General features: G+C 40.2%; 1 protein-coding gene across 2 annotated transcripts in view; it reads left to right on the forward strand.

Moving 5' to 3' along the window:
- FRMD4B (FERM domain containing 4B) overlaps window positions 1-25545 on the forward strand; it is a 159959-nt gene that overhangs the window by 23320 nt on the left and 111094 nt on the right. For both annotated transcript variants that reach the window (XM_036738724.1, XM_036738725.1), the window contains exon 4: window positions 2525-2617. In XM_036738724.1, coding sequence (XP_036594619.1) covers window positions 2525-2617 — 93 coding nt within the window. The remainder of the gene's footprint in view (window positions 1-2524; window positions 2618-25545) is intronic.

Here is a 25545-nt window from a genome sequence, read left to right on the forward strand (position 1 = left end):
CTGGATTCAAAAGGCCCTACAATTTGAATAAAAGCCGACCCCTAAACATTTGAAACAGGCTTAGTCAGCCATCAATCCCATAGGCCAGAGAAACTGAGAAATAGATTAGATCGTAGGCCAAACCACTTATCACCCTCATTTCCTACAAAGGCAGAAGGACTTGTTATGTTTCTAGCTCCTCATCATTCTCTCTTGCTATTTCAGTGGCCTTCTCTGACCCCTTGCTGCTCTGACAGATCTCACATTCTTAATGTTAAAGAAACCTATTCCAAAGGTTGCATCTCTGGGGATGAGCCAGGGAGGGCTCCTAAGTGTTCTTGGCAGTTTAGACCAAATCTTTAAAACTTTTTGAACCATAAGCAATTGAATTACCAAGAAGTCTACATGTTTTCCCTCTCGTCAGTTGGACATGAAATAGGAGGAGCGATGGTCAATTTTCATGAGATTCAGTGCAAATACTTTTAAAATAATATACTTTATTGCTATAACCACATATTGCTGTAACCATAATGACCAAATTTGGCCCAGGAGAAGAAATGAGGAAATATTTTTCCCTCTTTTTGTTGGAGAGGTGAAAAAATGTGAGTGTAGAATGTTACACACACTATAAGACAAGTATCAGTTAGTTTTCTTTATTTTTTTTTTCCTTCATTACAAGAGAAAACTCACTGATAGAAATTATGTTGGGAAATTAGTGTGACATAAAATTCAATTTTTTTAATATATTCAACAAACAATAAACAGAGTGATATGTTGTAGTATATATACCTTTTGGTCAATTGTGTGATTGTGTGTGTGATTATTGTGTGATTATGAAGATATGGTCCACCATATTGTTTGTGAAAGCCTACCCACTCCTTTCCCATATTTTTTCATCAGAATACTCTTCAACCCTGTGGAAATTGTTTTAAGAAGGTTTTTGAGAGATGAGAAAGCAGGCATACAGGCTTCTAGTTACTGGTGGCCTGTCATTCTCCATTCTGGAGTTAATACCATCTGTGACTTTTTGCAGTAATTTGATATCTTCCCCACTTTGAGATGTTTTAAAAATTCACCCCTCAACGATTACAAATGTGTGCTGCTCCTGGCAAAGATTTCTTCTTTGTGTATTTAGTTTGGTCTAACTGCCCTTATCTTCTTTATTGCCACTTCCTCTTCCTCATACAATACATGGACCCAAGTGTTGAGTTCAGCTATGATAATAATTTGTCACTGAAATGCTAACAAATATGCTCTCCTCCCTTTTTTTAAACTGTTGTTCCTCCATTTTCATTGATAAATATTCTTGGAATGATATGTCTCTTTGCTGTGTCAGGAGACTATTCTGCTTACATAATAACCTCCATGACATTTGCAATTGACTTTTTATTCTAAACCAGTGTTGCTCTTGGCTGCCATATCACTCCACTTGGCAAGGAGATCAGTTGTTTTTTGGCTGAGCCAATTTCTGGCCTGTTTTGGCCTCCTTATTGGGGTGATTTATTTCCATCACTTAAACTCCTTCAGGAAATATTCTTAGTCGATGTCAATGTCCTTTCCTTTACCTATTTTCCATTTTTTAGGGTCAGCAATCCATTTGAAGAAGTTGGTTTGGAGCTATTGTAACGCACAAACTATCTTGTTCTTGATTGAACTAAATGATCTTCAGCTCCAGAACCTTAAGAGATAATACCATATACTTGGTGAAAAGGGGTCAGAGAACATCGGTTTGAAATTTAGTTTTGCTTCTTCATGCTATGTGGCCAAGTTGCTTTACATTCTTTGCTTATATTTCCTCAACCAAGAAATGAGGGTTTGGCCTAAATTATTTCTAAGATCAGTTCTACGTCTTATAACTCTAGTCAATAGAGAACTACATTTTTTAAAAATTGAATATATCCAAGTTCCTGAATAAATTAATATAAATAAATAAATAGCTGCTTCATTATTTATTTCATAAACATGCTCATAGAAAAATGTGCCTCTGGTAGTAATGGGCTCTATTAAAAAATATTTCCATTCCTGAACATCTAGAATGTCTCATTTCTTCATTTTAAGGGATGGAATTGTCACTTCCTATTAAGCACAAAAAGGAATAGCTAAGTGGTACAGTAGGTAGCATGCAGGGCCTGCCATCAGGAAGACCCAAGTTCAAATCTAGCCTTAAACATTTTCTAGTCATGTGACTCTGGGCAAGTTATTTAACCTTGTTTGCCCCAGTTTCCTCATCTGTAAAATGAGCTGGAGAAGGAACTGGCAAGTCACTACAATATCTCTATCAAGAAAACCCCAAAAGGGGTCATGAAGAGTTGAACACAACTGAAACGACTGAAGAGTAACTAAACACAAATATGATGGTTTGATCAAACTTAATTTTTAAATTTAGCTGATGAAATTAGCAATTTTAAAGAGTTAAATGACATAATAGTTTGACCTAAGTAGCAAAACTGCAAAGAAAGAGGGAAAAATTTATAGTCATCTTACTAGGCTTTCTTTTTTAAAATGAGACCTGTGATTTGTGCCCGTCCTATTTTCTTCCCCACAGAGGTCAGAGCATCTGGCTGCAACTAGATCACCGAGTTCTTGACCATGACTTGCCCAAGAAACCAGGTCCAGCCACTTTGTACTTCGCCGTGAGGTGAGTAGCCACAGCCTTACCCTTCATGGCTTGTCTGTAACGTAAAAGTATTTTTAGTATATGTCATTACGGGCAGAATAAACAGCAGTATTGTTTTAAGAAATTGTGACAAAGAGAATGATGCTTCATAATATCTTGCCTTGGGGGGCAAAGTTAAGCCAAACATCACATAGGATTGTTTTTGTTTGTCTTTTGATCATGGTTCAAAGTCTGATTTTATGAATGTGAGTGTTCCATCTGACTCGGCAAGCATGCTCCCTCTTCCTAAATTGCTATGGCCCTAAGCTTTTACCACACTGGTGAATCTTCTGGTGATCAGTCAAACTTAGATAGCTAGGCTGGCCTTCAGATACAAACAGTTGGTTACTAGGCCTGCACCCAAAGCCTTGAAAACCTGGTAGGCTCTGCCCCATTAGCATGATCTTCAAGACCAGGGATGCCTCTGCTTCATGAGGGAGTATGAGAACAGAAACCTAGTGGAGACGACCCATCAGTAGGTCTTGTTAGCTCGGGAGTGCCTTCCACCAACCTTCTAAATAATCTTTCTATAACTTTTGGTCTTGGAGAGGTCAAGGAATATGGGAATAAACATTTATTTGGGAACCACTTTCTTTTACTAGTTATGTTTGTTTTTCAGTTCCTAAAATCATAGTTTCTTGTCAATGTGTATTGATGCTGTCCCAGATATGGGCCTGGAGCTAGCTGGATGCTTTACAACCATCATACAATGTTATCGTCTCTCTAATGTGACACATTAATTAATGTGTTATTGTTTTGACTTGACCATTCATTCAGAGCTCTTATCAAGTAATTATTAACATTCTTCAAAACAGTCTAGTGAGATCACCATGGCGAGTGTTACTCCCTCCAACTGCATAAAAGGGATGATGAAACAGACACTAAAGAGTTAAATGACATGATCCAGGTCATAGAACATGAAAAAAAAATAGTGCTTTGGAAAATAAATATATGGGACGCTTTTTCTTTTTTTTTTTTTAACTTTCAAAGGTATTGCCCTTTCTAGTTGGTTGTTGCCTTTCAAATGGCAGACATTGATGCTGGACTGAGAAAACAGAGTTGTTGATGATACTTCTCCTTCATCAAAAAATCTCAGAGCCGCAGGAACCTCAACAGCCATGTCCTAAGAAATAAATTAGCCCGCTGCTTAAAATGAGTGCCCTCTAGATGCCTCAGTGGATAGAGCACCAGACCTAGAATCAGGAAGGCAGGAGTTCAGATCTGGCCTCAGGGACTCATTTCTTGCTGCGAACCTGGGCAAGTCATTCATTTAATTTGCTTTGCCTCAGTTTTCACATCTGTGGAATGGACATAACAGTAGCACCTAGCTCCCAGGGTTATCAGGAAGATAAAAAGAAATAATATTGTAAAGCATGTTACAAACCTTAAAGGACCATATGCAGGCTAGTTGTTGTAGTTACACCTGATACGTGGTCTTCTAGCCTGGGCTTAAAAACCTCCAATGAGGTGCAGTCCATTGAGAAGCTCCTACAGCTGCCCATTCCACTTTTGGATAGCTTTATAATCAGGAAATTTTGCCTTCACACTCAGTCTCTCAGAGGTGGGGGACAAAAATTGATTTGATTACTTTGTACCCTAAAGAAAAAGAGCATTTTTATCTACCCACTTGATCATTTTGGGGCGGCTAAGTGGCTCAGTGGATGGAGTGCTGGGCCTAGAGTCAGAAAGATTCGTCTTCCCCAATTCAAGTATGACCTCAGATACTTACTAGTTGCATGAACCTGGACAAGTCACTTAACCCCGTTTACCTCAGTTTCCTCATCTGTAAAATGAGCTGGAGAAGGAGCAAACCACTCCAGTATCTCTGCCAAGAAAACCCCAAACCCCGAACGGGGTCAGGAAGAGTCAAACAGGACTGAACACAACAATGTGGTTATTCATGTTGAATAAGCCCCTAAATAGAAGGATCATGAAAGACCCAAATGGTGACTGCTGGCCTGCTTTAAGCTCAGCAACTGTTCAAGCCCTTGTGGCCATAGAGTGCAGCTGTTCGAAGCAGCTTCCACTGCCTTTCAAGGTCAAAGGAACTGGAGGAGACATTAAACACCACCTAGGCCTAGCAGGGCTTCTGAACCTGGAGTCCTGAACTTGGTTTAGTTTTGGAGGATTCTTTCGGTTGGTTGGTTGGTTGGTTGGTTTTTTAATATTTAGATCATTGTATTTCATTTCCTTTGTAAATCTATGTATTGTCTTTTATGCATTTAAAAACCTGATTCTGAGAAAGTGGCCCCAGGCCCCACCAGTCTGTCAAAGGGGCCTCAGATCCAGAAAAATACTAATATAGGCGTAAAGTGCTTTCTATATGGTAAAGGGCTCTTGTCTTTGGAAAATGCACTAAGTCGACAAGAGAATCTGCTCGTGAGATATGAGAAAGTCAGCCTTTCTCCCTAGAAGCCACCTCGAGGACGGCAAGTGAAAATGCCTGGGATGGATTTTATAGAAGGAGCGCCCTCACTCTGGCATTGGCACAGAGTAGAAAGAAGACTAACCAAGAGCTAGAGGCATCTAGCTTTCCTTTTACAACTAGCTTTTCTTTTCTAGCAAACTTTTCATCTGTTTCTCTATGTAGGAGTCTCAAAAAAGTCTAATAAATGAAGACAGACAGATAGATAGATGGATGGGTGGATGGATGGATAGGTAGATAGATAGATGGATAGATGGATAGATAGATGGATAGACAGATGGATAGATAGATGTGCACACAATCATCACACATATCTCTTCTCCCCTATGTTAGAGCAGGATTGGCAGCATCCAGACTCCTCCAGGTTTCTGTGGGATGTTCTTGCCCTTGGCTTGTTATCTCCCTCTGAATTATCTCCCATAAACACATGTGCCTCGTCAGAGCCCTGCCTCTAATGCAGCCCAGATGTGGGCTTCTGAACAGCCTGATAGGACACCAGGGTATTTAAGCAGAAGAGTGAGGCTGTAAGCAGTGACCTCATCGGGGAAGTTCCCATTCCCCCGGATCCTTCAGGGAGTGCCCCACACAGAGTGCACCGCGGGATCTCCGTGGGGCACGGGACACCGTTGCTGGGGGGCTTCCCCCCCACCCAGGGCGGTTCTGTCGTTCCTCTCACTTCTTCCTCTCGCTCTCCTCCTCTTGGCTTCTTTTCTGCCGTTTTCCATTCTCTTTTCCGATTCACTGCTTAAGCCTTTGGGCCGGGAGCGCCACCTGCTGGCAGTCCGCGGCTGCGTTGGTAAGCTCTCCCTGAAGGGGGTTTCCTGGTGCCTCGGAGATAAAGAAGAGTTTGGGTTCCTAGTAATTGCAGAGGTCAAAGAATGATCATGGAAGGCATCTCGACCTCTTGTCTGTGTGTCTCCAGTACCTAGCACAGTATCGTGTGTAGAGTGAGAGCTTGCCAATTAACTGGTTAAGGAAACTGAGGACCACTGATAAATGTAGATAGAGTTAGACCTTATGCGCCATTCACCTCATTCCTCGTTTTCCAGATGAGCGAACTGAGGCCTAGACTTCCCAAGGTCATAATAGGGAGTACATAAATTAGTAATAGAAGCATATTAGGTACTTAAATACCCTGGTCTGATTTTTTTTTAAATAATATTTGACTTTCACAAAGAATAGATTCCTGAAGGAACAGCTCTTGAGTCACAAGCATACCTCCATGCAATAACAACGCCAGACTTAATATAGTACTTTAAAGTTCAGGTCCTAGATCATAGTGCTAGAAGGATCTCAGAAACTCTCTGGTCCAAGTCCCTCATTTTACAAATGAGGAAACTGAGACCCAAAGAAATTCCATGACTTGTCACACAGCTAGCAAGTGTGTGATAGTAACAGCTGTCATCCATGGGCTAATTTAAGATTGGGAAGCCCTGAACATACTTTAGATTTTAAAGACAGACTACATGACAAAGAGAATTCTTTGCATTGGTTTTACTGTTAGTTTTGTCTTTTCAGTGCAAGATCCAGCTTATTGGAAACAGGAGAACTCCCAGAGCATGTTGTCTGTGCTAAGGAATGTGATTAAAAACCCCAGAGAAATAACAGTTTACATCTCCTTTAAGCTAAAGACTCTAAGAAGATATATGAGCTGGGAGAAGTTCTTGGCTCCCTCGTCGTGCATGAGTGGGCTCCCTACCCAGCCGCTACCTCCCACCTGAGTAGGTTTTGGAGTGGAAATTAAGGGAGTGGAGTGATGTCATTTTGATTGAGTTTGGGCTATATATGTGCCAGGCACCAGTACTAACCAAAAGAGGATGGTCCTCACCCCTGAAGATTATGGGATCACAGATAAGGGGCTCTCAGAGGTCGGTTCATTCCACCCACTCATTTTATAGATAAAACTGAAGGCATTTACTTAGCTGAGTGTGACTCACTTAACCTGCCTGTGCCTCAGTTTCCTAAAATGAGAGGGTTGGACTCAATAGCCTCTAAGATCCCTTCTAGTCCTAAAAAGTGACCTACCCAAGGTTACACAGGTAACAGGGCTGGGATTTCAACTAAGGTTCCTGCTCTGAAGCCAGCATTCTTTTCACTATCATCATACTATCAGATGCTGACTTACCTGTGACTTCTAGAAAAACAGAGAGCCTAACCACACATATTCATGCTTGACTTGGTTCTCCGTTACAGTCTTCCTGTTCTTATTTCTGGTCCCTGTGTACAGTAGTTATTTTTTTTCCACTTTACCTTCTTTTTCAATTAACAAGAATTTATTTTCTCTCCTTCCCACTGATCCCCAAGTTAGATGAAGAAGAAGAAAAGCAAAATCTTTGTAACCAGCGTGTATACTCAAGCAAAAGAAATCCCCACAGTGCCCATGTGCAAAGCTTTATTTCTCATTCTACCCTCTCTGTCAGGTGATAAACTTAGCTTCACAAATGGTCTTGTAGAATCATAGACATCGTGGTCCTCTGCACCAAGCTTCATCTTCCTTCATCATCGATCCTATGGAAGCAGAGTTGGGCATACATTGATCAGCATTCTTAAATCTTTCCAAGTTGTCTTTATAATATTGTTGTCATCATATAACATGAAGGGAGTTCTGCCTACTTCATCACACCAGGTCACACACATCTTCCCAGATGTCTCTGACCCTCATCCTTTTTGCCATTCAGCACAAAAGAATTCCGCATAGATTTCTTGAGCCATCCCTATGAGGCCTGATTCTTGGCATTGGAATGACAATGGTTTCTGCTCTTCTAAGAAAGAGGGTCCTATAAGCCAGGGTATCAAATGAAGCTCCTGAATGATTACTTATAGGTCAACAGGAAAGAAAGCAGAAGCAGTCTCAGCATATAACAGGTCAGAAGAAGAAAAGACTCCTCTAGGACACAGATATTGAGGTGAGATCATGGGAGAGTTAGAGGGGAAAGGCTCTTAGAGTTCAGCTAGCCCCAACCCCCATTGTTTTATAGAAGATTGAGCCAGAGGTTACCTGACCTGTCCAAGGTCACACAGCTAGTTCTGGCTGTAGTGGACATTCTCTTCATGAAGGAGTTGGCTAGAAGAACACTGAGGTCCTTTGCAAAGCTCAAATTCTACCCTGAGCAGCTACTACATACAAAGTAGCAGAACCAAGATTCAAACCCAGGTCCTCTGACCCCAAATCCTGAGCTTCTTTTACGACACCCATATTTATGGTATGCCACAGCAGGGTAAAGGGCAGGCACAACTTGAATCTGAGTTCGAATGCCACCAATGACATTTTAGTTCTGAGCCTCAGGTTCCTCCATCTGCAAAATGGGAATGATAAAACACATAGAAGCAAACCAACAGAGCTAATGTGAGCTAAAATAATAAACGCTAACATTCCTACGGCTCTTTAAGGTTTGCAAAGCCCTTAACTCCATTTTACAGAGGAAGAAACTGAGGCAGGCAGAAGTTTAGTGACTCACCCCGGGTCAATCCATCGATAAATGTTTATTAAGCACTTACTGTGTGCCGGGCGCTCGTGCTGAGCACCGGACGCGGCTACTGAGTGTCTGAGGTGAGATTCAAACTCAGGCCTTCCTGATGGCAAGTTCAGCACGCTGCCTACTGGACCACCTAGATGAGATGACCTATGTGCAATGTGCAATTTAAAAAGCTGGAGGTGAAAGTCCTCCTCACCATCATTACAGTGTCAGAGTCTATGGGGGAGAGCGGGACAATAGGGGGAACCTTAGTTCAAATCTAGCCAAGTCGCTTAACCTCTGCCTGACTCAGTTTCCTCAACTGTAAAATAGGACCTCCCCTGCCCCAGGGTTGTTGTGAGGATCAAATGAGACGATATTTGTACAGCGCTTGGCACATAGAAGGTACCAAATAAACGCCAGTTATTATAATTATAATTCTTCCCCTCCCCCTCTGAATAGCCTCTTGTCATGTATCGTCAGTTAGCATTTCCAACTGTTCTCTCCCTCCCCAGCTTTGCCCCCTACGCACCTGCACCCGCTCTGTTATAGACAAGAGCCGGATAGGGGAAAGCCCTGGCACACATTCCTGACACATCTCTTAAGCCTGGGTAGGGAGAATATCTCCCGGGCTTCCTCTCCCCACTTCCTGCCCAGCTCAGCACTCTGGGGCCCCAGATACTCACACAGTTCACTGGAAGACAATCATCCCGTGGGTGGGCAACGAGCTGGGCCTAGCGTGCCTGGACAAGATTCTCTGGTTCTCCGGCTCAAAAGCTCCCCTAGACACGGCCAGAAAATCTTGGTGTAATATAGAGCAAGGAAAATTATGTTTCTCCAGAGTATTCTCCAGGACAGCAATGGAAGGAAAATCTTCTTCTCCTGAAGCCGGGAGAACGTTTTGCCATTAGCCTCACAGAGGTTAAAGAGACCACGGTGGACTCTTATTCACTAAGAACTAGACAAGACCGAGAAGTGGCAGACTGCTAGAACACACTTTAAAAACCCATTATGTGACTCATTACACTTGGTAAAGAAGGGACTCGTTTCCACATCCACTAAAGGTAATAACTTTCTCAGGACCCATGCCTCCAATGGAAGCTCCCTGAGAGCAGGGATGTCTTCATTTTACATCTTTGTATCCCCAGCGAACAGCATATAGTAGGTGCTTAAAAATTTCTTGCTAGAGACAAGCAGGCTGGCTTTGGAGGTGACATAGTGAGTCTGCTGCCAGATGCCTGTCAATTTTACCTTGGAAATGTCTCTAGAATAAGGGCCCCTCTCTCCTCCGAGCCAGCCACAGAACAGGTGCAGGCCCCTACCATAGTACCTCAGGCCTGAGCTGTGGAACTACCTGCCTCAAGTCTCTCCCCATCCCAATCCACCCTCCGATCAGCTGTCAGATTGATCTTCCTGAAGCACAGGTAAACTCTAGTAGCTCAATCAGTGAGTCAGGCAATAAACATTTATGAAGTGCCTACAGTGTGCCAGGTACCAACCTAAAGGCTGAGGATTCAAATACAAAATTCCTCGAGGAGCGTACAATCTACTAGGAGAAAACAACACACTAAAGAATGGGGGTAAAGGGGTGGGGGCATGATGGAAAAACCAGAGAAACCCCAAAATAGTGCACCCAGGTGAGAGATGGGTGTTCTGAGCCGAGCACCCTCCTGAAATGGAGGTTTGGGGGTTCAGGCTCCATCCTCCAATCAGAGGGACCAAGCGGGGTGATGAGGTGGAGTCTCAAGGCTGATGGGATCTAGCAGGATGATGATGATCAAATGTAAAATCCTCTTTTGTCATTCAAAAACCTGCCTTGCCCCACCCTCCCTCCCTCATCTTCTTAATGCTGACACCACCACAACCAGCCCTGATGGACTCTGCCATCCAGTGACGATGGCCCCTTTATCGTCCCTCACACGAGACTCTTCATCTCTAGGTCCTGGACATTTTCACTGGCTGCCCATCCCCCACTCCTCCATGCCTGGAATTCTCTGCCTCCTGGCTTCCTGAGCTTCCTTCAAGTCTTTGAGAATGAAGGACGAACAACGACAATCCTAAATAAAACCCCACCTTCTACAAGAAACTTCTCCCATTACTCCTTAAAGCTAGTGCCTTCAAGGCGTGGAAGGGAGCCAGCTCTACTAGACTTGATGATCAAATTTTCACTTCGAACATTTACACCTCGGAGAGCTGCAAAAACTACAAATCAAGGCTTGACCTATTGTTTTGTTGATTGTCTGGGCTCTAGAAAGTGTTAATAACACAGATTAAACTGAAAGTATATTAGGCATACTTCCTTCCCCCAGCTGGTTGTTAAACATTTATTCCCATACCACCTGTGCCTTCCCTGTGACACCATCCCATTCATCCTCTATGTTTCTCCTATGAACATAAGTGCCTGGCACATAGTCGGAGCTTAATAAATGTTTATCAATTGACTTTTTTTTTTAAAGGAAGCTCTACATAATAGAGATTTACGTTTTCGCATATAATTCTCTTTTTCTGTTCTACTTTGTTATAAAAATGTTCTCCCTTTTTTAGGTGTACATTAAATTCAGAAAAATGATTTTAATAATTAAATGTTGCTTACTAGAGTGCTGGGCTTGGAGTCAGGAGTACCTGAGTTCAAACCCAGACCCAGATACTTAATAACTGTGTGACCCTGGACCAGTCTCTTTACCTCTCTCAATTTCCTAAAACATTTGTAAAGTACTCGGCAAACTTTAAAGCACCATAAACATTAGCTATCATTATTATTATTTAACCTCTCTCAGCCTCAATTTTCTTACCTGCTAAATGAGGTTAATGATAGCACCTACCTCCCAAGATTGTCGTAAGCAGCAAATGAGGTAATATTTGCAAAGCATTTTGTAAACCTCAAATTGCAATAAAAATGTTGATAATATTGCTAATAATTAATAGCTAGACTTCAGTGGAAAGGGGAGAGAATATTTGTAAAAAATTGTTTTTAAAAACCAAAAGATAATAATGATGACAAGAGAAGCTTTATGGCCTCAGAGTCAGAAAGACCTCTGTTTAAGGACTATCTTGAAAATACACTGAGTGACCCTGGGCAAGTCACTTAACCACTTAGTGCCCCTGGGCAACTGAGAGGCTAAGTAATTTGCCTAATGTCGCATAGCCAGGACCAGGCAGAGGGAAGATTCAAATTCAGGTCTTCCTGGCTCCAAAGAAGTCACACGGCTCCTTCACAGGAAATTACATGCAAATCAAAAATACTTAGGTCTGGTATTTTTAGAATATAAAAAAATGCATCTAATTTTACTATTTTATGTCCACATTTCTCCAATTCCCCTTTATCGATGCCCCAGGACTATTCTGTTCAATTCAACAAGCACTTAGTAAACACTTACTATGCACAAGGTACTATGCTACATTCTGGGGAAAATACTAGAGTCCCCAAAGTCAGGAAGAAAGAGACAGTCCCCACCATAAAGAGGCCTACAGGTGGGATTGTGTGTGTATGTATGTATACATGAATGCATGTGTATGTTTGTATATATACACATCTTCATAGACACGTATACACAGGCACATAGGCACATGTGCTTGTGTTTTTGTGTATATGTGTATCATGTATGTGGGTGTTTGTGTGTGTGTGCACATGGCTTCCTATGTTGTTTCTGTATGAGTGTCTTGCCATGAGAGAGAATGTATGTATATACACATACATACATGCATACATTTATACACATATACACACATACATACAGGTAAATAGCACACGTGTGTGCATTCTGTGTATATACATGTGTGTTTGTGTGTATGTATGTGATTTGTGCGTGCATGTGTGCATGCATCTATGTATTGTTTGTGTATAGGCGTCTTACCATGAGTGTGTGTGTATGTGCCTAAGAAAAAGAACAAAGCCTAATCATTTTGAAGGGGAGAGAGCCCTGATTACTGCAGGGTGGAGGGGGGATGGGATACCTCATGAATTCGCCTGTCTTGATCTCTAGGTTCTGCAAGTAGTTCACGGCCACAAGTAGTTTATGGCCAAAGTAGTTTAGGAAGAGCTCCATTAACCATCGTTCCAAATAGGTCATTTCCCCTTACTTAAGGGACCCCCGCCAAAGGAGTCAAAAGCTGTGGCTTCTGTTCTGAGGTCCACCATTTGTACAAGCCACTTCATCCCGGCGGGCCTCAGTTTCTTCATGTGTAAAATGTTGGGCATTAGAAGGGAGAATGTCTAACTCTTCCAAGCTAAAGACACTATGACTTTATCAGACTCGGACAAAGACAAAAGGAAAATATTCTGGACGGAGATTGATGACTGCCCACCAAAGACATTCTCTCCCTGGCACTTTCAAATTCCAAGATAAAAGCTGAGGCCATTGTAATATTTCAAGTCAGGGAGTACAGACGTGTCTATAAACGAACCCTGTATTTGTGTGCTTTTCCTGTTTCTGCAGCTAAAGCCTTAAAGAATGACGGTACTCAAGGGCCTCTCATCAGCATCAGGGCAGCCCAATGCTGCCCTGCTCTGGGATCCTCATGCCTGTCACCTTTCAAAGGCAGCCTTTCCTCCTCTGACACAGAACACACACTCATCACTTCTGTGACACAGTCTTATTTCATTATTGAAGGGCAGCAAGGGGAGCACCTGGTGCTGATGGGAGGGGAAAAAAATGGGCAGGCTAAGAAGATGTGAACCTTCACCAAGTGAATTGTCTTCTCAATAAATAAGACATCGTAAGCCAATTAAGGTTTATCTCCTGGGATACATACTTATTCACAAAAGCAGTACCTCTTCTTAGGGCTGAATTTTTCATTTGACTACCTAAATTAAAGTTTTTCCCCCTCTGGCATTGAGAAGAGGAGCCTCTCAACAGGGAAAGAAATCATTGACTCTGGAAATCAAACTCTGGGTTCAGATTCCCCTGATGTTTGCTGCCTGTTTTGACCCAGGAAAAGTCACCTAATCATTCTATCTAGATCTTGCCTGTAAAACGAGGGGGTTGGATTAGGTGGCATTTGCAGAGATATGCTGGTAAATGTTTAACATTCAGCTCTCCAGAAGAAAAAAAATATACTCAACACACTTTTAAGCTTGATCTGCATCATTAACATTTTCTCTATCACTTTTTAAAGTCCAGACAATCAAAAAAATAATAAATCAAGCTCTGATTTTAGCATTTGCAGATTTCTAAAGTGTAAATGCTCACAGGGAAAATGAAACAATCGGCTCTGGTGGGCAAATATAAGCCAGCAGCACTGCCTTTGAGATTCTTTGCAGCTTTAAATAGAGGGATGAGGCTTTAAGATCCTTTTACCTCTAGGTCTAAAATTCTATCACTGAATCAGGAGGCCTTCCACTTCTTGGTTTCACCTTGGGCGAATCATGTCAATTCTCCCTCTGTAAGATGATGGGGTTTGAATTACCTGATCCCTAATGTCTCTCATCTCTAAATCCTGAAAGTCTTTTGCAAAGAAAGCTAAAATGAAAGCCTTGGATGATATATTTAATTTAATTAAGAAGCCAGAAGGTTTTTATACTTCGTTTACTTAGCATTTGCATAGTTGTACCTAGCTACAGAATGATTTTGAATCAAAAAAAGAAGAACACAAAATGCTTTTCATGCATTCAAAAGATAAGCCTTTTTGCCATTTGAAGTTTCCATAAGTAAGAGAGAACAGTATGGTCTCATGGAGGGGCTCTTAACCTCAGATTCAGAGATGGATTTCAGGGAGTCTATAAACTTGAATGGGGAAAAAAAGAAGTCTTTATTTTTCACTAATTGCTAACTAAAACTTGACATTTCCTTCAGTGTTGAACGTAGGCAGCAAAACATTTTGGGAAAGTATCTGTAAGTTTCGCCAGACTACCCAAGGGATCTATTAACACCCGCACATAAAAGGTTGAGAACCAGGATCTAATAGGAAGAGAACTGTCGAAAGACCTGGGTTTATAAGTCACACGGTGACACACCTGTGTGACCTTGGATCACTCTGACCTTTGGTTTCCTCATCTGTGGAATGTGGGTGTTGGTCTTAGTGACCTCCAAGGTCCCTTACAACCCTAGGCCTATGATCCAAGGTTTGTTTCAGTGGTATATCTCTTATTTAGACAATAGGATAGAGATAAAGACTGGACCTGGGATTTAATTGATAGAGAGAACTCCCAGAGGAGAAAATTCACTTTATACAATGTAGATTGGCATGTACTCAGTGATGTATTGTTGTGGAGAGTTGCCTGTGTCACTGAGAATTTAAGGGATTTATCCAAGGTGACAAACCCACCATGTGTCAAAAACAGGACTTGAATCCAGGTCTTTCAGAGTCAGAGGTCAGCTCTCTGCTGCCTCTCATTTAAATGCTATCTCGATCTATTCTGCCTTAATGGATCTGTGATCTCATCCCTTTATGCTGCTCACAACGCAGCCATGTTTTCACTCTTAGAAACAGTGTATTTAACTAATTACAATTTCAGTTTGCCCAGATGAGTTAGAGCAATAGGAGAGAGATTATTAACTTCTTCTGTTAATGGTCTAGAGTGTTGGTTCAGATGATCTATCAAAATAGGAGAGCAGCCTGGATTAGTGTATAGTTAGCTGAGCTCAAAATATTTTCTCATTTGATTCTTGCAACCACCCTGGGAGGGACGTGCTATTATATCCATTTTACAGATGAAGAAATTGAGACTAAGAGCAGTTGAGTGACTTGCCCTGGTTCACACAGCTAAGTAAACATCTGTGATAGCATTTGAACACAGGCCTGTCCTGACTCCAAACCTAGCACTCTATCCACTGCACCATCTACCTGCCCCTGGAAGGGAAGATCCCTGAAGAAAGGAACTATTTGATTTTCGGCTTTCTCTTTGTCTATGTATTTCCACAAATATTCCATAGAGAATCCAAACAATAAACTGGAGACCTTCCTCTCATTCCTGTAACATTTTGTGACTATCAGTAGAGTACTTGGGTCTTCCATGTGTTATCCCTCACCATTGATGTGTAACCAGCCCAACACATTTTCCAATCAAACATGTCCTCAAAAGCTTTACCTTTTATTGTGCAGCTGCTTATCAACAAGTCTTCACTGGTAATGTGCATCTATCCATGCATCTTTCCACTACTCTTTGGTTCATCCATAATTTTGATTCTTTGCAGATCATGACATTCCATGACTCACAGTCATACTGCATCACCAGGAAAAAGCTAGTGTTAAAATAAGAAAGGCTTTTGCATCAGGAAGTATCTTAAAATCATTGAAAGCATTAAATATTCAATTTCCCATACATGATCTATCTTGCTCTCTTCTTTTGATTGTAGACTAAATGGTCTCTGAGATCTCTTCCAACTCCAAGATTCTGTGATTCCTAATTCTGGTCTCAAATAATTGTCTTTCTATAGAGAGGCAAGTGCCAATGGACTTAACTCAGTGGGCTGCTCATTCAATTGTCTTTTGCCTTTCTTTGTATCCTCAGTATTTAGCATAACACCTGGAACATAGTAGACATTTAATAAATACTTGCTGAATGTCATAGTCTGGACAGTAAGTTTTCTTCACCTGTGTGGTTTGTATGGATTGCTAGGCTAATCTCAAGTGATCATGGATGCCACAGAAGGAGCACTCAATGCAATCACTATAACCAGGAGTGACTGAAAAACTCTCTTCTATATTGACTTTGCATTGGCCATCTGTTATTGTATTGATAAGCACCTCTGAAGAGCAGGTATCTATCTACCTGTGCCTCATCTGATACTGAAAGCCAGTCGATCATTGAACAAAGTCATCTGTTATTCTATTGATAAGCACCTCTGAAGAGCAGGTATCTCAACCTGTGCCTCAGCTGATACTGAAACCCAGTCAATCTAAACAACTGTATCTGTTAAGGAATCTTGAATACTCTTAGTATATACATTGGAGTTACCTACCTTTAAGGCTGTGAGCAAACCAAAAGCTTTTTGTAATCAAAACAAGCAATAAATGCAGAATTGTATATTCTTTCCTTTGTTTCTAATTGAACCAACATTTATTAGCTGTCTACTTTTTTCCAAGCAATGTTTAAGGAAGAATAAGACCAATAAGACATTGGAAGTATTACCTTGGAATTTACAATCTAGGCTATTGTTTGATAACTTATTCAATGAAAGGCAATCCATAGCCTCCTCCAGAAACCCACATTCTCCCTCAACCCAGATTTCTTCTTTTTTAAACCAAGTATTTCACTCGGTATTTCCAATGTCAGAATTTTTCCCAATATGGTTTTGTGTTGTTCAGTAGTTGCAGTCATCTCTCACTTCCCATTTGGGGTTTTCTTGGCAAACATGCTGGAGAAGTTTGCCATTTCCTTCTCCAGCTCATTTTACAGATGAGGAAACTGAAGCCAACAGGGTTAAGTGACTTACCCAGCATCACCCTGCTAGTGTCTGAGGCCAGATTCAAACTCATGAAGATGAATCTTTCTGATTCCAAGCCCAGTGTTCTATCTACTATACCAGAAGTTACCCATAAAATTCTGACATATTCTTTTTTTGAATGTCAGTCTTTTATTATAAATGTTTATTGCAAATATTCTTGTCCCAATCCAAAAGGCTGTTTCTATTATGTTTTTTTAATGCAGAAAATCTTTACATAGTCCAAGACCATCTATTTTATCAAATTTATACTAGCTTATCAATTTTTTTTTGTCAGAAGCTTATTCAAGCCTCCTTATTCCACCATGTTGATCCTATCCCAGGCTTAATAAAATACACATACATATCTATACAGTCAATAGTAGACACAGTTCCTGTATTTCATACTATTCACTTCATAAGTTTTGAAAAAATTGACTTCCATACCCTCTACTAGATTTGAGAAAGGAATGTAGTTCTGGGATTCCTCATACACAAATACTCCTTAATCTGTGAAGCCCAATATAAGTGTATTCCTCTCTTCCCTCCTCTCCCTTTTTTCTCTTTCAGGGATCATTCAGCTGTTAATCAAATCAACAAGATTTTTGTCTTATGATCTCCCTAAGGTGATTATAGTGAGATAGAAAGTTACAGTTACTAGTTAATAACAAGAATATATCTTGATAATCTCAGTCTCTGTGTTCTTATTGGTTTTTCATATTAAAAGTTGCCTTATAGTTGCCTTAGTCACAAATTCTTCAAACTTCATGTAAATCATTATATGACCATTTTTTTAACCTTCAAAAAGGAGTGTTAGTTTTGCCAGGTAGCAAATTTGGGAGTGAAGTTTTATACCTCTTAATTTTCCAGAATATCATATTCTAGCTTCTTTTTTGTTTTGAAAGAAATCTGAAGTTTTAATCTTTATTTTTAATGCATTTCTTCTTGTGTCATGTAATATTTTGTCCTTAAAGCTTGATAATAATATGTCTAGGTGAACTCAACTGGAAATTCACCTATGTTGGCATCATGTGATTTTTGTCAATTTATAATTGGACCCTTCTTGTTATTTCTTGGAAGTTTTCTAGTATGATAGCCTAAAATACAGCAATCAGATTCTTCTTGTCTTCGCAGTTTTCCAGAAGCCTTAAAATTCTTATGTTCTCCCTGTCCCCCTAACTTTTGACCATATAGATTCCAATTCCTTTTGCAAATATATTATTTCCCCATTTTCTTCTTCCCCTTTTGTTTCTATGATTGTGTCTCCCAAGGAAATAATCTAATGTTTTATCATTTGCATAGATATTTCAAAATTGTTGAGTTTCATCAACTTATCTAGGAATTTTTTGGTTGCACTCAGTTTTTTACTTTGACTTGATTTGTTTCTTCAGTGTATTGGAGAGGAACAATAAGAAGTCCCAAGAGGTTTATTTTATCCTGAGGAAATTCCATTTTCATTTCTGGTGCTTCTATTGGTGTTGTTTGAATATGTTCTCTTTGCTCTTCTATTAATACATAGATTCCTTTCCTTATATTGGAACTCTTCATTGTCCATTTCTTTGTGTGTGATTTTCCTCTAAAAATTCTCTCTCCAGTGTTTTTTAATCCTAAATCTATGATTCTGTGGTCCTTTGATATAGTCATGAGCCATTCTCATAAACATTTTATGGCAGAAAGTAGACATATTAGATGGTAGTTAGTGATGTCACCTTTATAGTTTTTTTTGTCATTAATAAATTCTGAGATCATTTCTCCTCCTTTAATTTTTTTCTCTTTGAAATACCTTGAAAACTGCTCCCTAAGCTCCATTAAAATTGTGTCACCTCCAACAATGTATTTCTGAATGAATGAACAAAATGTGTTTATAAGCACTTAATAAGTATGTGCCAAATACTGGAGATACAAACCCCAAAACAAAGAGAGTCCCTGCTTTCAAGAAGCTTGTATTCTAATGAGAAAGACAAAACATATAAGTTGAGTTGCAACAAGGGAGGAATATTTTTAGCCCATTTTCTGAACTGAAGCAAACAAAAGCTAAGTGGTTTGCCCAGGGCCATATACCGTGTAAGTGTTGGAGGCTGGAATTGAACCCCAGTGCTCTAACCCTAACCTCAGCCCTAATTCTATTTCGAACCTTAATTCCAACTCTAGTGATTAGAGCCCTGGGTTTGGAATCATTAAAAACCTAAGCTGGAATCCTTCACTGTGCACCCTGGATCCAAGATGGGTGTCATTTGAGCAAGTAACTTGACCTCTCTCAGCCTTAATTTCTTCATCTCACAAATAGGACTAATTATAGTCCTTGCCTCACAGGCTTATTGCAAGAACCAAATAAGAAGATACAGGTAAAGTGCTGTGAAAACCTTAATGTGCAATGTGATTATTATTAGCAAGCCAAAGAGCCAGTGTTTGAATACAAGTGTGATTCTTCCCACCTATCACATCGTTGCCTCTCAGCCCAAACCGATCTTCAGGCTAACTTTCCCCTTCCTTTATTTTTTTCTGTTTTGGGAGATAATCTGACATTATCCATCTCTAAGATGTTTTGCAAATAAGGGAGTCTCTACTCTCCATTTCCATTGTCCTATGTCACCTCTTCCATAAGGAGAACAAATGCTGGTCAACTAAGGAAGTTTCTGGGCCTTTCTGGACTCTTTCTTTTGGTAACTGTTTTATATCTATTAAACTGTCCTAAGCAACTTTGGCAATCAGAGTAGGCCTTTATTATTCCCCATGTTTATGAGCGAACAATTCACTTAAAGCGATAAGATATTGTAGAAATTGCACCTAAAATTTTCTCACCTCTCGTCTTCTCATTTGACGTTGATTTCGAACTTTGCTCTAACTTGTCAATGGTCTGACTGCACATGGTTGATTCTGAAATCACTCCCACATTGGGTAACCAGTCTTTCCTGTCTGTCAACATGGAGTTGATTTCATCTTTGATGGTGATGTTCAGTGTTCATTACATCCAGTACTTTCTTTAAAGGCATCAGGTATCTGTATTTCTACAAGCATTTGACTTCTTATACTGCTGAGCGTTGTTTTAGGCAATGTTTACAAATGTGGCTTTTCTTTGGGGTATGCCGAAAGTTGGAGAAAGAATGAAAAAGTTGTGCACCAATTTAGCATGGTAAAGAGGGATGATATCATAGAGGTGAGCTATCAAATTGTACAAGTCATAGGATTTTTAAGGGAGTAAGCTGAGGCCCAGAGAGGTGAGGTCACTTGTCCAAGGTCCCAGTGCTAGAATTCAAGCCCAGGTTCTCCTACTCCAAATGTAATGTTCTTTCTAAACCATACTGCCTTTCTTAACAAACTCAGGAGAGATAGTAGTAATTGGTGACTAAAGGGAACCATAGAGTTGACATTGATAATGCTGACTATGATGATGGATGATGATGATGCCGCCATCTTCCTTTCTGTAGCCAGCCTTCTATAACACACAGAGAACTCTACATACACATTCTCATATTTCATCTTCCTCCATAGGGGGTTGGTACTATAGGTGCTATCATCTTCATTTACAGATGAACAACTAATCCAGCCCCCAACGCCACCACCCACATTTTACAGGTGAAGAAACTAAGACCCAGAGAGATGAAATAAGAAATGATTTGCTCGAGATCACATGCTACCAAATGGCAGAGATACACGATCGTTGTAGCACTCTGATGATAGCTTGCATGTATAAGTATACATCCATTAGGAGGTCATGGATTTATGCCCATCATTTCATTTGATCCTCATAACAACCCTAGGAGGTGGGTGCTGTTATCATCTCCATTTTACAGATAAGGAAACTGAGGATGACAAAGTCCAAGTGACTTGCCCAGGTACACTCAAGCTAACAAATGTCTGAGGCAGAATTCAAACACAAGTCTTTCTGACTCCAAGTCTAACACTCTAACCACCTAGCTGCTGTAGGTAGTTCTTTAATGAATGCCCAAGGAGCTATAGCAACATGAGAAGCACCTTGAAGAATCTGTTTTCCTCTGGACAACTACCTCAATGTCTACAGTGGCTAAAGACCACTATACACCAGCAGACTCATGTCAGCACAAGCATCTGGGAATTAGGAATCCTCTCTTAATTACACATCCCCCAACCAGAGTATGTTGGTAGTGCTTTTAAGTGGGGTGGGGGGGCAATTGATTGCTTCATTTACCTCAACCCCTTACATTTATATAATGTTTTAAAAGTTTAGAAAGGAGTTCTTCTAAGAAGAATCCTGTGATTTGGCATGTAAAAAGTTTGAGAGACATAATTTCTGGGTAATTAATCATTTTATTAATTATGGCTAGCAAATAATTAATAAAAGGATGGTCTCTCATAAACAAAAGACAAGTCCTATTGATGCTTTATGCGTTTGGAAGAGTAGGTTATTCCTGACAGACACCAATCAACTCTGATTGGTTAATAATTAATAAGAGAATGAACCTATTCTAATGAGGGGTTGGGGGACCTGACTGATTATGTCAATCCTATTCCCAGAGCATCACTACCACCTCCCCCCAGCCCTATGCAATCTAGACAAAGGATCTGTACCCTACCACCTTCAAGGCTGAGTAGAACACAATGGGTTTCCCCATGTGGGTGGGGTCTGAACAAGATTGTTATCATCAATATCCTTCAGATGCTGGCTAAATAACCTACAAGGGGCTGATTTCTGAATGAGGAAATAGAAAGGAAAAAAAAAACCTTAGTCCTAATTCAATAATTGGTTATTAATATAAGAGAGAAATAATCATTTCTCTCCTGAGGTAGACAGTATAGACACAATAATAATAATGTCTATGTGCCAGGCACTGTACTAAGCACTTTACAAATAGTATAAATACAAATGGGGAAACTGAGGTTAAAATTTGCCCATTGTCACACAAGTGGCTGAGGCTGGATTTGAACTCATGTCTTCCTGAGTCCAAGCCTGTCCTCGGACTTGCCAAGTCCTCCATTTACTCATATGTCAAATGGGGGTGAAGTTAGTGGCCACCTAATGGGTCAGGATCAAATGACAATGTAGCTTTTTACAAATGTCAAAGTATTGCATAAATGTTTATCATCATTGTCCCTTTTTCATAGTGGAGGAAATGAAGAATCAGATTATTGAATCATATGAACCAAGGTCACACACAATGACTTTCAGAGCCAGGCTTCAAACCAGGTTCTCCTGACCACATCCAAGTCCAACACTCTTTTGCCCAGGTCCCAATGCCTTTCTCCATTACTGCATATGAAATAGCTGTGTGAGTGGTTAAATCATTTAGCCTATTAACCCTCAGTTTCTTTATCTTTAAAACTGAAGGTATTGAACTAATAAGTAGGATCTCTAAGATTTCTTCCAACTCTAAAAGACTTGGACTCTGCGACATCCAAAGACAGATTGATCTCTTGGTACCAAGCAAGCTCATTCCAATGTCAGACCCCCTGTTTGTAGAAAATTCATTCTCATATTAGCCCAAAATCTGCTGCTCTGGAACTTCCACTCTTTAGTCCCAAGTTTACTCCTGACCTCTCCTCTGTACACATTTACATTTATTTTGTAAGATATCTCTGGTAGAGTATGAGATCTTTGAGGGCAGAGATCTTCATTTTTCTTGTTTGGTTTTGTTTTGTATTTCTCTGTTTCCTCAGTGTCTTGGAGGCAACTATTGGTTATATAATGGATATTGAATCAAACTAAACTGAGTTGATTGTAATTCTGCCCTTTGAATCCACTCAAAGCAGGGCTATTTCCTACCCTTCCAGTATTGAAAGCAGTTGGCATCTTTTAAGGATCTCTTATAGGGACTATACTGTATTATACTTCCTCTGACTCTTCCCTCTTTCTCTTGGCTAATGAGAGATGCTAATTGGTTATTTCAATTGAACCTGGTAGGAGATGGTTGATAGTATGTCCCACTAAAGATTAGCTCATTTCTTGTCTCTAGAAAGTGATTAACCAGCTATTTCTTGCAACATAATCTCAGCCTGATGGCTACTAGGTTGATAAAAGATGCCATCATAGAAAAACATTGAACTGGTAGCCTGAACTTCACAACTCTCACTTTGTCACCAGCTAGCTTTGTGACCATAGGTAAATAGTTTAACTCCTCTGTGCCTTAGATATCTCATCTATCCGATGGGACCGATAATACTGATGCTAACTTCACAGATTGCTAGTATAAATCGAGTGTGAAAGTTCACCTTTCACAAAAAGGTGAAAAGAGAGAAGGTCAGAGTGCCATGTAAATGTATGACCATAATAACAGCCATGATAATAGCGATACTAATAATAGTCACAATCTCTTTTTATCTGTAATGAAAAGTCGACCTACAAAATGAGACAGGGCTGTTTTTGTCCCAAGGTCACAGCATGATGTGATGGAAAGAGCACTAAACGGACAGTCAAGAGAACTTTGCCACTAACTAGCTGTGTGGCCTTGCCTGCATCACTTCATCTCTCTGAGCTTCAGCGTTGCCACAAAATGAGGATGAGGATGAGGATGATGACGAGGAGGAGGAGGCTGATAATGATAAATGAAGGAAAATTGCTAGTATTTATATAGGACTATAAGGTCTGCTTAACAAATGCTTTACAAATATTATCTCATTATATCTTCACAACAATGCTGAGAGGTAGTTGTTATTAATATGCCTTGGGGAAACTAGGGCCAACGGAGGTTAAGCCACTTTCCCAGAATCATATGGTAAGCATCTGAGGTACGATTTGAATTCAGGTCTACCTGACACTAGGTCCAGAGCTCTAGCCCCTAATAATAGCACTTTTCTTATTTGTCATGCTTTGAGATTTATAAAGCACTTTGCCCCCAACAGCTCTGTGAAGTAGACATTGCAAGCATTATTATGCTCATTTTAATAATTAATAATAGTAATGATGAAGGTAAGACTGCCATTTCAACTGAGGACCAGAAGGTGATTTCATTCATTTTATGTATATTGTATTGTTTGTTTTCAGTTTGTAGTAGGTGAGATAATTCAAAAATTATCAGGCTTCAGCAGAAATGGCATACTTTTTCTTCCTTCCATCCCATTGACCCCTCTTCAAAGTGAACCCAAGGTAATGGCTTCTTCACTTACAAGTCACATCCCCTCATCCTGTGGTTAAAACCCCCAATCTAACTTCTGGTTTCTGCAGAAAAATATGCTGGGCTCTTAGAAGGGTAGCCAAATAAATGATCCCCACTTCTGATTTCACCACTGTCAGAATTCATTAGCCTTTCTTAAATATACTTATCTCCGTAGCATAGGAGCATCTTCTTAGCTTCACCTTGAGTTCATCTAGTCCAGTTCCCTCATTTTACAGATGATAAAACTGAAACGCAGAGACGGGCCTTGCCCCATCTCAGACTTGTTGACTTGCCCAATGTCAGGTAAGAAGCAGAAGGTCCTGTGCCTACAAATCCAGTACTCTTAATAGAGTATTAATATTATTCATAACTAATAATGCAATCAATATTAATAATTAATTGATAATGATTATTAATAATAATAATATTACTATTAATAAGAGTATAGGACTTGGAGTCAAGTGAGACCAGGGTTCAAATCCCAGCACTAACCCAAGTAGAGTGACTTTGGGTGAATCACTCCATACCTATCTGAGACTCCTCTTCCTCATCTATAAAGCGGCCATGATAATAATACTGGAAATACCTGCCTTACAGAGTTTGCAATCTTTAAAGTGAAGTAGAAATGTGAGTTTTTATTATTCTTTGCCCCCATTCTTCCAAGCACCTGAAACAATCTCCTTCTTTGTTACCATATCATGTGTAAGAAGGCAGTACGGTACAATGTTCCTAAAGTCAGGAGACCTGGATTCAAATCCTATTTCTCTGATGATTACACCTTAGGTGACCTTGGGCAAGTCACTTAAATGTCCTGGGCCCCAGTTTCCTCATCTGTAAAATGAGGTGATTGGACCCCATGGTCTCAGAGGTCTCTTCCAGATCTCCAGCTGACATTCTATTATTTTTCCTCTTCTTTCTTGGTTATTCCAATCCTGCTCCAACCCTCCTGCTTCCACAAACCCTCTTCCACGAGGTTTGACATTTCAAAAATGAAGTCTTTCGTTTCTCTAAAGCCTAGACCTCTCCTCCCCAGTTAGTTCCCTTTCTCAAATCCATGAAAGTACACATAGACAGACTATGGTCTTTTGTTCCCTGTACTTGCCTTGATGGCTCACCTACCTGGGGTGTAGATCTTTTATGAAGCCCCGAATTTGTAGATAAAGCTGCCTTCAAGCTGTCTGTAAACATTTAAGCCACTACTCTGTGTTCCTCACACACACACATAGCATCCCACAGCCTGTCCCAATATATTTGTGCTTGTATTCCCACATTCTCGGAATTCTCTTGCTCCTTACCTCTACCTCACAGTCCCTGTCTTCCTTTAAAATTCAGGTCACACACCACAGAGTGCATGAAACTTTTCCTAATCCCACTTAAATACTAGTACCCTCTTTCCCAAACTATCTTGTATTTAATAACTTTGGGGTTTTTTTGTATTTATTCATTTTATATATTTATATATCAGGTCAAGTCAACAAGCATCTATTAAGCATTTGTTCGGTGTCAGGAACTGTTCTATGGATACAAATACAAGTAAAAACAAACAGTCCCTGCCCTTGAGAAGCTAACATTTTAATAGGGGGAGACAACATAAAAA

This window comes from Trichosurus vulpecula, chromosome 9, assembly GCF_011100635.1.
Source record: "Trichosurus vulpecula isolate mTriVul1 chromosome 9, mTriVul1.pri, whole genome shotgun sequence".
NCBI lineage: Eukaryota > Metazoa > Chordata > Mammalia > Diprotodontia > Phalangeridae > Trichosurus > Trichosurus vulpecula.